Source organism: Scyliorhinus torazame, chromosome 10, assembly GCF_047496885.1.
Source record: "Scyliorhinus torazame isolate Kashiwa2021f chromosome 10, sScyTor2.1, whole genome shotgun sequence".
NCBI classification, from domain to species: domain Eukaryota; kingdom Metazoa; phylum Chordata; class Chondrichthyes; order Carcharhiniformes; family Scyliorhinidae; genus Scyliorhinus; species Scyliorhinus torazame.
The window spans coordinates 205,651,604-205,665,132 of record NC_092716.1 but is presented as its reverse complement, the minus strand read 5'-3'; the positions used below and the strand labels follow the sequence as shown (position 1 = coordinate 205,665,132).

The 13,529-nt window shown below is 42.9% G+C and overlaps 1 protein-coding gene across 1 annotated transcript in view; it reads right to left on the bottom strand.

The window, feature by feature from the left end:
• The window catches only part of otog (otogelin), a 431,253-nt gene that overhangs the window by 159,866 nt on the left and 257,858 nt on the right, over nucleotides 1-13,529 (bottom strand). The window contains exons 36-37 of the mRNA XM_072517704.1: nucleotides 8,282-8,422; nucleotides 2,259-2,400 (exon numbers count right to left, since the gene is read on the bottom strand). Of these exons, the coding sequence (XP_072373805.1) occupies nucleotides 2,259-2,400; nucleotides 8,282-8,422 (283 nt within the window). The remainder of the gene's footprint in view (nucleotides 1-2,258; nucleotides 2,401-8,281; nucleotides 8,423-13,529) is intronic.

Sequence of the window (13,529 nt, the reverse complement as noted above, 5' to 3'; positions counted from 1 at the left end):
AAAGTAACATTCATGCCACACAAAAGCCAAACAATGACAATCTTGAAACAGAATCAAACCATCACCGTTTGATATTAAATGACATTACCATCACTAAATTCCCCAATATCAACAACCGGGGGGGTGGGGGGGCACCTTCTTTCAGAAACTGAACTGGACCATCCATATATATAAATATTGTGGCTACAAGAGCAGGCCAGAGGCTGGAACTCATCTCCTGATTCCACAAAACCTGACCACCATCTACAATGTGAAAGTCAGGAATGTGATGGAATACTTTCCATTTACCTGGATGAATGCATCTCCAACAACAATCAAAAAGTTTGACACCGCCCAGTTGATTGGCACTCTGTCAACCACCTCAAACATTCAATCACTCCACAACCAGCACACAGTGGCAGCCGTGTGCACCATCTACAAGATGCACTACAGCAACTTGCCAAAGTTCCTGCACCACCACCTTCCAAATCCACAACCTCTGCCACTTCGAAGGACAAGGGCAGCAGATTTGTGGGAACAGCATCAACTGCAAGTTCCTCTTCAAACCACACACCATCGTGACTTGGAACAAAATTGCCATTCTTTCACTGCCAGTCAAAATCCTGGAACTCCCACTTTAACAGCACTCTGGGTGTGCCAACACTGCCTGGGCTGAAGCAGTTCCCGAAGGCAGCTCACTAGCATATTCTCAAGGGACCTAATATATCAGGGCAATAAATTCTGACCTTGCCTGCAATGCTCATATCCCATGGATGAATTTAAATAAATTGTCCTGCCACACTCTTCAACTGAATGAGCAAATCCAATATATTGTTTCCCAGGCATTCCCTAATCCTTTCATTATATACATGCCATACATAATTCCTTGGAACTAAATCTAGCGCTGTCTCATTCCTCCTTCGTTGATTCAGAAAGTAATCCCCACGATATAGAAATTCCCAATGTAAATATTGTACAAACATGCAACTCAACTTGTGAAAATTCGATGTTCTACAGCTCTTTTAGTCTAATGCCTTGTGGAATATTTGAGTTTTCAGGTGTAAAACACATTGGTCAGTCACTGGCGGCGGAACACTCTGGTCCCACCAGCAGCGCACCCCTGCCCGCAGTCAGCGTGGAGTAGCTTCAATGGCTATTCCCATTGACAGCGGCAGGAACAGAGAATTGTGCCACCAGCGAAGGACACACCGCATGTCCGGAAAACATGCAGCTAGGAGGCCAGAGAATCCCACCCACCAGAATCTCAAGTGCAATTTTCACTGGACCAAGGGATGGCACCACAGGTAGGAGACTAAAGTTGTGTGCAAGTCAAATCGGAAAGTTTTTCCTCAAGTTGCCTCTGGTACTTTTGCCAATCACCTTAAATCTATTCTGTAGATCAATATGCAAAGGATGTAGATTTAAGGAAATTGACAAAAGAATCAGGGATATGTAACAACTAGTTAAGATTTGGAATTCACTACCTGAGGGGATATCAGCCTTCAGAAGGGTTTTTTAAAACTAAATTTAGAATACCTAATTCATTTTTTCCAAGGGACCATTTAGTGTGGCCAATCCACCTACCCTGCAAATCTTAGGGTTGTGGGGGCGAACCCACTGCAAACACGGGGAGAATGTGCAAACGCCACACAGACCGTGATCCAGAGCCGGGATTCGAACCTGGGACCTCGGCGCCATGAGGCAGCAATGCTAACCACTACGCCACCGTGCAGCCCCTTCAGAAGGGAATTTGATGAATACCTGAAGGAAGGAAAACTTGCAGAGATGTGGGAAAACTGCAGGGAATGAGATAAACTGGATTGCTCTTCAAAGGAGCTGGCACAGCCACAATGGGACGAATAGAACGGCATATCTGTGTGGGTTTCTTCCGGGCGCTCCGGCCTCCCGCAAGTCCCGAAAGACGTGTTTGGTAGGTGAATTGGACATTCTGAATTCTCCCTCAGTGCATCCGAGCAGGCGCCGGAGTGTGGCGGCGAGGGGATTTTCAAGGTGACTTCAGTGTAGTGTTAATGTAAGTCTACTTGTGACACGAATAAAGATTATTATTATTATGACCGCCTCTGTGCTGTACACTGATACTATTCTTTAATTAAAGGGGAGTGCGACACAGCATTGAAAGATATTTTAAAATATTTTATGCAGAACCCCTCCACAGCTTTTTGAAGGATGAAGAAACAAAGCATTAATAAATGGCGGGTCCAAATGAAGGGAAGAGACTCAAAGCTGAGTCAGCAGACCAGTAATGGTGCTGCCAGTACATGGCCAACATCTCTTTTTCTGTTGGATTCAATAAAATGCATGGATTTTCGTCTGAATCGTTCCGCAGGCACCTTCTGTAAATCAGCACATGCTCTATATTTATAATGAGCCTGAGCAGCCCAGGATTAGGAAGGAAAAACACTAAAACAGAAACAGAAAAATACTGGCCAATCTCAGCAGGTCTGACAGCATCTGTGGAGAGAGAAGGGAGCTAATGTTTTGATTCTGGATGACCTTTTGCCAAACCTCTGGTTTCCTGGCTTCATCATCACAACTGTTTTTTGTTTTTGAAACCCAGTAGAGCGACGCGTCAGCGTGACGTCACGCCTCCGTGGGAAAGAAGCATTCCATTGTACTGGACGCTACGAATTTAGACTGTTAAATTACATTTGAATTTATTTAAATTCATGGTAATCAGGTTGATCATGTCACCGACGGGGGCAAGGCAGACTGCAAACTGAGATCTCGCCAGTACAAATCGTGTTATGTGTCGGCCATAATGGGATTTGTGCCAAAAAGGGAGGTAGCGAGAAAGCAGGGAATTATCGACCAGTAAACCTAACATCGTAGTGGGGAAAATGCTTGAAACCATGATCAAGGGCTTTATAGCGGAACATTTAGAAAGCAGTGGCAGGAACAATCAGAGTCAGCATGGATTTATGAAGGGAAAATCATGCTTGACAAACCTGTTGAAATTCTTTGAAGATGTAACCAGTACAGTTGACCATGGGGAGCTAGTCGATGTGGTATATTTGGACTTTCAGAAGGCGTTTGACAAAGTTCCGCATAAGAGATTATTGTGCAAAATTAAAGTGCATGGGATAGGGGGAAATGTATTGAGGTGGATAGAAAACTGGTTGGCAGAGAGGAAACAAAGAGTAGAGACTAATGGGTCCTTTTCAAATTGGCAGGCAGTAACTACTGGGGTACCACAGGGATCGGTGCTAGGACCCCAGCTATTTACAAAATATATTAATGATTTGGATGAGCAAACAAAATGTAACATCCCAAAGTTTACAGATGATACCAAGATGACACCTACCACATAGGTGGGAGGGTGAATTGTGACGAGGATACAGAGATTCTACAGCATGATCTGGACAGGTTGGGCGAGTGGGCAAATCAATGGCAGATGCAGTATAATTTGGATGAGTGTGAGGTTATTCATTTTGGAAGCAAAAAACAGGACGACATGTTGAAAGGTTGTAAATTGGGAGAGGGGAGTGTGCAGCGGGTCGCTGAAGGTAAGCATGCAGGTGCAGCAGGCGGTAAAGAAGGCTAATGGTATGTTGGCCTTCATTGCGAGAGGTTTCGAGTATAGAAGCAGGGATGTGTTTCTGCAATTGTACAGGGCCTTGATGAGGCCACAGCTGGAGTGTTGGGTGCAGTTTTGGTTTCCTTCTCTGAGGAAGGATGTTCTTGCTCTCGAGGGAGTGCAGCGAAGGTTTACCAGACTGATTCCAGGGATGACAGGACTGTCTTTTGAGGAGAGGTGGACTAGGTTGGGATTTTTCTCGCTGGAGTTCAGAAGAATGAGGGGGGATCTCATAGAGACTTATAAAATGTTAATGGGACTAGACAGGGTCGAAGCAGGGAAGATGTTACCAATGATGGGTCTGTCCAGAACCAGGGGTCACAGTTTGAGGATTCAGGGTAAACCATTTTGACAGATATAAGGAGACATTTCTTCACACAAAGAGTGGTGAGATTATGGAATTCATTAGCACAGGAAGTATTGATGCTATATTCAAGAGGCGGCTAGATATAGCACTTGGGGAGAATGGGATCAAAGGCTATGGGGAGAAAGCTGGTTTAGGCTATTGAGTTGGATGATTAACCATGGTCATGATGAATGGCGGAGCAGGCTCGAAGGGACAAAAGGCCTCCTCCTGCTCCTATTTTCTATGTATCTATGTATGATGACAGGGTTTACAACAGGCCTTGTCAAATGAGGACCTGGTGAACAGAACCCACTGGGGGCATACATCTAAGTACAGACCTAACGGGGGGAGAGGGTCATGCCAGGCCATGCTGGGGGCAGGTGTCGGGGTTCCATGTCCGTGGTGTCGGGGTTCCATGTCCGTGGTGGGGGATCCATGATGGGGGGCGGTCTGTTGTGGAGTGGGCGGATTCTGCGGTGTGGGGGAGTTTTGTGGTTTTTGGGAGTTTCCGTGGTGTCGGGGGGGATCCATGGTGTGGGGGGGTTCCGAGGTGTAGGGGTGGTTCTGTGGATGGGGGAGGTATACTGTGGTGTGGGGTGGTTCCATGGTGTGTGGTTGTGGGGTCTGTGGAAAGAGGGGGGTCAATGGGGGTAGGGTCTGTGGGGGCAGAAGGGGTTCTGCAGGGTTGGGTTTTTTAAAATTTATTATTATCTTTTTGACATCAGAAGGGCGCCCTCATATGCCAAGAGCCGGATTGCTGGCTGGAGCCTGCCCCACCATCAGGACATCATGGGACCACTTCCTTGATTTGTTTTGGTTTATGTGTTGAATACTATGGTGAGAAAATCCGTCAGTGAAGCTGATCGGCTACACCTAGCTTTTCCCGCCTGAGTTGCCACTTATTAAAAAAATGAGAACCCCCCCCCCCGCCATGTATAAGCATGCATCCTTTGCATGATTGTATAACTGTTTAAATTTGAAAGGAAAATAAGACAATTTTTTTTTTTAATTGTTAAGTAAAACGTCCTAGGTTGAATCCCTGATCTATTGATGCTCATTCAGCCAATTCAACAGTGCAAGCAGCATGACGACACAGTGGGTATCACTGCTGCCTCACAACACCAAGGACTAGGGTTCGATTCCGACCTTTACTGACTGTGTGGAGTTTGTATGTTCTCCCTGGGTCTACGTGGGTTTCCTTCAGATGCTCCGGTTTCCTCCTGCAATCCAAAGATGTAGATGTTAGGTGGATTGGCCACACTAACTGGCCAATCCACCTCATCCAAATGGTCCCTTAGTGTCCAAAGGTTTGATGGGGTTACGGGGTAGGACGGAGGTGTGGGCCTAGGTTGGATGTTCTTTCAGAGGGTCGATGCATGCTTGATGGGCCGAATGGGCTTCTTCTGCACTGTCGGGATTTTATGATAGCGGTGTAATTTACCAAGCAACCTTGAGCTAAAAGGAAAGAAAATTCACTAAATTTCATGCTCCTGATCAGCATCCAGTAACACCTGACGGAAAGTGCACATGTGAATATCGGGTGAAGACAGAAAGAGTTCAGCTGTGCCTCTCTTCGAGATCGACTAACCAACCAACACTGGCTATATAGGCTCACATATGAGGAATGCAAACATATCAGCAGCCGTTGAATTGTCCTGGGTGCTGCTGACGCTTGGGGAACTGAATGCCTACACAAGTCAATACTCTCAGGGGAAGAGAGGAGAAAACTAGACATTAAGAAGACTATAATCCCCAGTTTGAAAATTCTGCATGTTTAAAAATATTTCTCTATTAATTCCAACTTACTTTATTTAGGAATAAAAATTGGGAATAAGTTTTGCAGATGTATAACAAGAAGCACACATTGGGATACTAAAAGCTGAAATAGTCACTCAGTTGTCAAAAGCTTACATTACTCAGTGAGAGCCCAAAATAGCCAAAGAAAGAGTGATATGAGGATGAAATGTTGTGAATGTGCACAGATGTATGTGGACCATGGGTCTGACTCTCCAAAAAAGAACTGATACTTAAATTCTTAGACGTAGCACATGCATACATGGCATGCCGAAGGATTTGTATATCAATTTTTGATAGTTTAAAGGATAGACCTCACATGGAGATTAATGTTGATGGATATTTTTGAAAGAAAAGGGAAAAAATGTGAATTTTATTTTGTGTTTACTGAACAGTATGATGGTGGTATAAAGAATGTAGTGAATTCCAGTGAATTCATAGAGCTGCGTAATTGCTCAAACATTTTTCCAAACAATTAGACTGAAAATGCACGATTTGAGACTGAAATTGTTTTAAATCTGCAGAGATATTGATGGGTAATGGCATAGAAGATAATTCTGTAGCATTTCAGATTAGTGAAATCATAATTAGGTACAAAAAATATTTTTCACCTGTGAGTTATTTGTGCAGAAAGTTTAATCATTTTACTGAATGTTTATAACCAAGATTTGAACACTTACCTTCACAGCAAATTTTTGCACTTTCCACAGTTAACATGCAATTTGCATTCCTCATTTGCAGCTAAATGCTGAATCTGTTCAAAGTTTCAAAAACTACAAAAGCAAATTTTTACTCTTTTGACATTATCATCTTTTTTGTATAAGTCTGTCCATTAATAAGCAAGATTTTGAGGATAACCTGCAGCCTCGAAGCTGCCACCAGGAGCCATGCCTGATTTAAGTTCAACAGAATGAGGTATATAGTTAAATTATTCTCAGTTGTAAATGAATATTCTCAAAACTGCCATATGAATTGGGTGTGCCTCAATGTGGGGTGGTGGAGGATGGGGGTGGAATTGAGGGATGAAAATCCAGAGTGTAAATCTCCCAGTGGCTGGTCATAAAGCAGCAGCATTGACACGTCCACCAGCTTTGCAGGCTGCAAATAGTACATGACAGATGAAAATTCAAAAAGGGAAGGAAGGTAAATCTCCTAGCCAGTAACTCTGATGCATTATCAGCTGTTTCACTTTGACAATCTACTTTACATTGAATATATTGTACATTATGTATGCATTCTGCCTACAAGGTTTTGCTTTATGCATCAGGAATTTCAGTCACATTTTTTTACAATCAATTTTAGTATTGAAAATGGAGAAGATATAAACACTTGACCGTCATATAGTTGATAAACCAACATGATCATACCAAATGTATTCTTGAAAGAAAATTAGTCTATCATTGTTTTCTCAGGAAGTAATATTTCTAATTTCCAACATAAAATTAAGGAAAAAAGCACAAAAACATTTTGTAATGACTAAAATGAACTAATAATTGTCTGTTTAATACCTTCATGACCATTCATAATTTAAAATTTGCAGGTTTGTCCCAAAAGAATGAGCATTTGTGGATATTTTCTAAAACAGCCAGTGGAATTTTATCCATGTGTGTGTAATATCACATGGTGCAATGTCACCCCATTTTAAAAACAAAATTAGATACTTTGTGCGTTAATGTTCCAATAACATTGCATGTGAATATAAATTATTTAGCGGCCCATTCGCCACCAACTCCTGGTTGTACTGCTGTTTCACTGCATTTCCACATAATATGGTTTTGCATTATAAAGATGAAAAAATGCTGATCAATAATGTTTATAACGGAATTAATTTACTCAGTGAAGCTAGAAAACATGAATGTGACAGGAATTTTATTTCACATATGTTTTTGTGTGGATTGCAAATCTGTTGTGACCATTTCAAACTTATCTTGCATCTGTAAAGCAGGGTTTTGTTCAATATGAAAAGGCCTGCACTGTTGGATATTTGATCTCTCCGGTTCTACATTCTCATTCTTGTGTGAATAATCGTTTTTCTTTTAAATCTGCAACATGCAGTTGTGACAAACTGATATGTCTTTTCAGGCCGAGAATGTGTTTGCAATTGACTCCATTTTCTGATCTGAGTAGTCAGGTCCATGCTATTGTGCAAAACTCACATGACTAACATTTTTTCAAATTTATTTTCATTTTCTAAGCACTAATCTTCAGGCTAATCCTTGGGCAATGCTCTCCTGGTGCATCAAACCAGATACTAGATGTGTGAATTGCCCCTTGATAGTTCCTCTCTCACCAGTGGGAAATTTCTCACTTCGATTTGCCTTGATGGAAGTGCGTTTCTCAGGGTACTACTGCGCAGTGGCTATTGAACACACTATAAGTCCATGGCACAACACACTATGAGAGCCTTTGCCAAAGTACACTTCGTTCTGAATCATAAGATACATTTTTTTTCAGGGAAATAAAAAAAAATTCTTCCATTCTCTAAAGCGTTTTATTATTCTTACTGAAATATTTCAAATCCATTCATCAGCTTAAAAGAGGGTTGCAGAGGTTTACATTCCTTTAACATATTTTGTTTGTGCGTGTGTACCTTGGTAGAGTTTGACAAATCTTGCCTGTGGGATCTCTGCAGGTTCTGGTGCAGGGGCTGGTGCAAGTCTCATATTGCCACTCACAGGTAGAATGAGCTGGAGACAATATCTTTGCATCTGTGTGATACACAAGTAAATTTGTTTTTTATTCAGGAGCCATAATGATGTACAAATTTTATGTATGAAATACCCCATAAGAACAATCTGAAATAACATCCGGTCCGCTTTTGTTGCTCAGCACATATGAAGGTTAATTCTCAAATTCCTGCACATGTTTATTTTTAAAAAGTACAAAGAAACAAAGACAGTGATTTGTAATGTACAGGAATCTTCCCAGCAGCAGAAAACACTTCAGTCAGACTGTCTGGAGCCTCCCAAATGACCTTTACATTCATAAAATTGACATTACATTTTGACACCTTTCTATTTTACCGCTCACCTCACATTCTTAAATTAATTTGTTGCATTATGCTTTCATATTGCTCTATTCTACCTTTTGCCTCGTGTTTATATTAATTTTGTTAGCTCTATCTCTGTCTCAACCTGTGCCCTCCCTTGTTTCAATGTTAGTTTCCTCTCTCATTGGTGACAAAGCCTTGAAACATTTTGGTTCTATCCTTCCCTTCAACTCAAAAACCTCCTTTCACTATGAAGAAGTTTGATGGACGAGACAGATAGATGTTTCTACTTGTGGTGTCCAAAACTAGGGATCATAAGTATATGACAGCCACTAATAAATCTTATTAAAGAAAATCAGGGGAAACTCCTTTGCACAGAGTAGCTTGAATGTGGAGCTTGCTACGAGATGGAGTAGTGGAGGTGAAGAGGATAGATGTAATTAAGGGGAAAGAAGATACGTATGTGAGTTAAAAAGGGCTGGAAATATATACTGATAAGGTGAGGGGAAGTAGAGTGGGAGTTTGCTCTTGTGGATCATAAACAGTGACATGGGCCCATTGAGCCAAGTGTTTCTGTGTTGTAAATTCTATATACGCAGTCTGAACACCTTGTATTGAAGGGTTCATAAGATATATTCATTTCATTCATATAGGAGCAGAATTAGACCATTCGGCCCATCGTGTCTGCTCCACCATTCTATCATGTAGACATTATCCAATAACTAATGATATGATAATGTGATCTGGGGTAAAACTGATTAGAATCTTGTGAACTCAACTGCATATCACGTCTTTTGCATGTGTCATAGCATGTGCTTCCCTAATCCTTTCAAGGACAGACTGGGGAATATCTAAGACAAGTCTACATATAGTCATTATTTTGCTTTATTTCAAAACAGAATTGCAAATAGAAAGCAACAATCAAAGGAAATTCCAGTTAGTTAGTTCTATTGCTTTCCTCTTTAGAAAGATGGGTGGGGATAGTAAACCATGTGACCTTCCCTTTCCTGGCTTAATGACTTGCTTTTTGAATTGCTTTCAACTGCAGAAATTGATCTCTTGGATTTTTAGAATGTGACTTTTCTGTTCTGCCAGTACTCTGTTTGAAGCTTCCATTGTCCACCTGTACAAGTGAGAAGGAACTTGTCAAACTTGGGACAATGCCTTTGGAATGTAACAGAGAAATTTGGCTGCCATGAGAAATTCACCATAATGGTTCGACAGTTCCGTTACAGCATGGTCGTGTGCGAATCCTGGATGATGGCGAGTCATCTGACTATTCCTAGCCAGTAATGGAGTTAAGTGGAGCAGTGTGCTAGCACCAACCCTCTTCAGCATGTTTTTCTCTGCCATATTCTTTGATGCCATCCATGATGGTGTTCCTTGCGTTAAATCAGATATCGTATGGATGGGAGGCTGCCCGATCTGCAATGACTTCAGGCAAAGACCAAGGTCTCCAAGCATATATTTCATGATTTCCTGTCTGTGCCAATGACGTTGGTTGATAGCTGGACATGCAATATAGTATGGACTTGCTCTCCAATGCATGTGACAATTTCAACCTTATGATCAGCACGAATAAAATTTAAGTAATGAATCAGCCTGCATCAGGAAAGCCTTATCTTGAGTACAGTGACCAGGCCAGTTAACATTCTCTCGAGCTATCTATATTGATAGTGAGACACATGTAAGAACTGCCAAAGCAAGTGTATCCTTCAGCAGACTTTGAACATCAATCTGGGAATTAAAAGAAGTCTTTCCACCAAACTGAAAGTCCACAGAGCCTGCCCTCTCCCCTCTATGAATGTGAGACTTGGACTCCAGCATCATGCTGAGAAGCTGAACTATGAATCCTTGACTTGCTTTCAAAAGCTTCAGAAGATCCAATGGCAGGACAAAATACCAGATGTTGGCCAGCTCACCTGAGCTGGTATGTCAAGCATCCACACCATACTGAGGTGGGCTGGAATCACTCGCTTACCTAAGCAAATCTTCCTTGGAAAGTTTGAGTCTGGGCTGTGCTGTCATGGAAGTCATAGGAAATGCAACAAGGACCATGTGAAGGCTTTATTTAGGGGTTAGATTTTGATGCTGGGTTCAAGTCCTGGGAGAAGCTCACCCAGGATCGCTGCACCTGACACAACCAAATAAAAAAAGAGTGCAGCTTCCTTTCATATCAAGTGCAAGGGGCAGAGAGGAAATTCCAAGCAAGCAACTCACCCAAAATTCAACTGTTTGCAGTATCTTGTCCTATTTTCAGCAGAACCATCCAGATCAGCCTTAGAAGTCACTTACATACCCACTGGAATCCTACCAAATTCCCCAGTTGATGAACTTGGTCAGCTTCACTTCGAAGTATGAACAGAAAAAACATTCCCAATGTTAATTCCTGGGGGCCTCACCTTTCTGGTTTGTTTATTCAGATAGGCCATGGCAAATTTTCAGGTTTGATATGACAATGGGGGAGAGAGAATCAGATATAGGATTTTATGATCACAATAGTCATGTGTCCAGCAGGGAATAAATTAGAGAGAAAATTCTGGTGTACATCTAATAATAATCTTTTTATTGTCACAAGTAGGCTTACATTAACACTGCAAATAAGTTACTGTGAAAAACCCCTGGTCGCCACATTCCGGCACCTGTTCGGGTACACAGATTATGCATGGTTAAACCTGGAACTTTCTGACTGATTTTCTCTGCTCTTCCTGAAGCTTTGTTACACTGGAACCTTGCTAATAAACTTGATCTTTCAATACAGAAAGGGTACAAAGTTGTGGTACTTTCTTATTTGTTACCTATTAAATACATCAGAAAAAAATAAAGGTTGCATTTTAAGTCTTGCTGAAAAACCTCTGCAAGTCTTAAAATTTTACTTTTATAAGCGTAAAAGCTCATTCCTTCATTATTGTTGATAGTTTTATTTATTTTCTTTCCTTTTTTATCTTTCGTTCTCAATCCCAACTTTCTTTTCCTCTCTTTGGGTTGGACTCTCCATTTGGGAGACTGTGGGCGGGATTCTCCATTGCCCATTTGGTGATCGGGCGGAGAATCCCCGTTTGCGACCTAATCAGGGCCAGCGCTGTTTTTCGGATGCTCCGCCCACTCCAAATCGGCATCATTGAGGTGCGCACCGCATGCCGTTGCTACGGCGTCTGCGCGTCGCTTTGAGGCCCGCCCCCAATACTCCACCCCCGATGGGCCGAGTTCCTGACCGTGCGGGTCACGTGTGGTCTGAGTTTTCGTAAACCCGGCGAGGCGGGTGCGGAATGTGTATAGCGCCGCCACAATCGAGCGGCTGCCATGCTGCTGGCAGGATGGGCTTCGGAGACGGCTGGGAGGACTGGTGGAGGGTGTCCAGTGGATGGCGAGGGGGTGTCCAGGGTGACACTATTTGGCAGACCGGGTCCACGCGCGGCCAGCGCCATGTTGTACAGCGCGACCGCTGCAAGTCATCGCCGTGCACATGCGCAGCCACGGACTCGCAATTCTCCGGCCATTTATGTTGGGAATGCCAGGGGGTTTACCTGGTGTGACTGCTAGCCCCCCACTGGGCTGAGCATCGGTGCGGGGGCAGCGCCGACTTTTTCATTGTAAAACTAGACACTTCCTCATAATCGGAGAATCCAGCCCTTTGTTCTCTTCGGAACTAAATTGCTTCTGATTTGCGCTGGTGCTGGGAGCGGTATTCAGAAGCAGCGATTTCCTCTTCCTTGCCAGTCAAATTTATGTATGGCGGAGAGCACAAGGGATTCTGTTCTGAATCCTACAGTCAGGCATTTTGAGCAGGCAGCCGGGTGACTCATCCCCCCACGTTGTAAATCCTGCCCTCCCAGCAGACATCTCGAGCATCCTTCCCTCTCCCCACCCTCGCACTGACAAGTATGGACATACTCTTCCCCCACCCACAGGAATTACAATGTCACCACCCCCCAGCATGCATGCATGGGGGTGATCTGCCCCCCAGCATAGATGCCTCCCAATAGACACACTCCTATTTCAGAGAACCCCCTGTCTGTATCAGAGAGACCCCCTCCCCTACCACATATCATAGAATCCCCCATAAAGAGACCCACCCCCCATCAGTCACCCCTGCCTGGATGCTTCAGAGCAATCTGGTAAAAAATCACTGCTTTTTTAGTCACCCGTCTCTTACACCTGCTGTCTCAGATAGAGGTATAGGAAGCAATAGCTGATATCAAGTCAAAACACATCACACAGCTTTAATCCTCCTCAGTATCTTTGATCTGCAAGACTTTTATTCACTTTCAAAGAGAAATAGCTTTTAGTAGGCTGTAATTGACAGGGTAACAGCTTCCAGAGAGCCAGATGTCTGGATTGTTTATTATCATTTCCCATCATGCTTCAATGCATCTCAGGTGCCCTGCTGTGAACTTAACCACAATGTTTAAAACTAGCTATGATTGACCGCTCCTGACCAAATCAAAAGCAGTTAAGTGCTTTCTGCTGAGAAATAGAAGAGGTTACAGCACTTAACTCCGCCCATGCTGTTGCTTGCCCTGCTCACAGATGCCATGAATCCTGTAGAGAGGGTGCCGCACTGTACAAGATCTCTCATTACCATAAGTTGCCACTAAAATGCTCACAAACGTTCTGTGAGCAGCTGTACACTTGATGCAAGATGAGTTGACCATAAAATTCAGATCATAGAATGATATAGCGCAAAGCCCCTGCTTGTTCTTGATAGCTCTGTAAATTTTCCCCAATTCAAGTATTCACATTTTCATCCATTTCTCTTTTGAATATCTCTATTGAATCTGCTACCACCATTCTTTCAGGTAGTGAATTCCACATCACAGCAACTT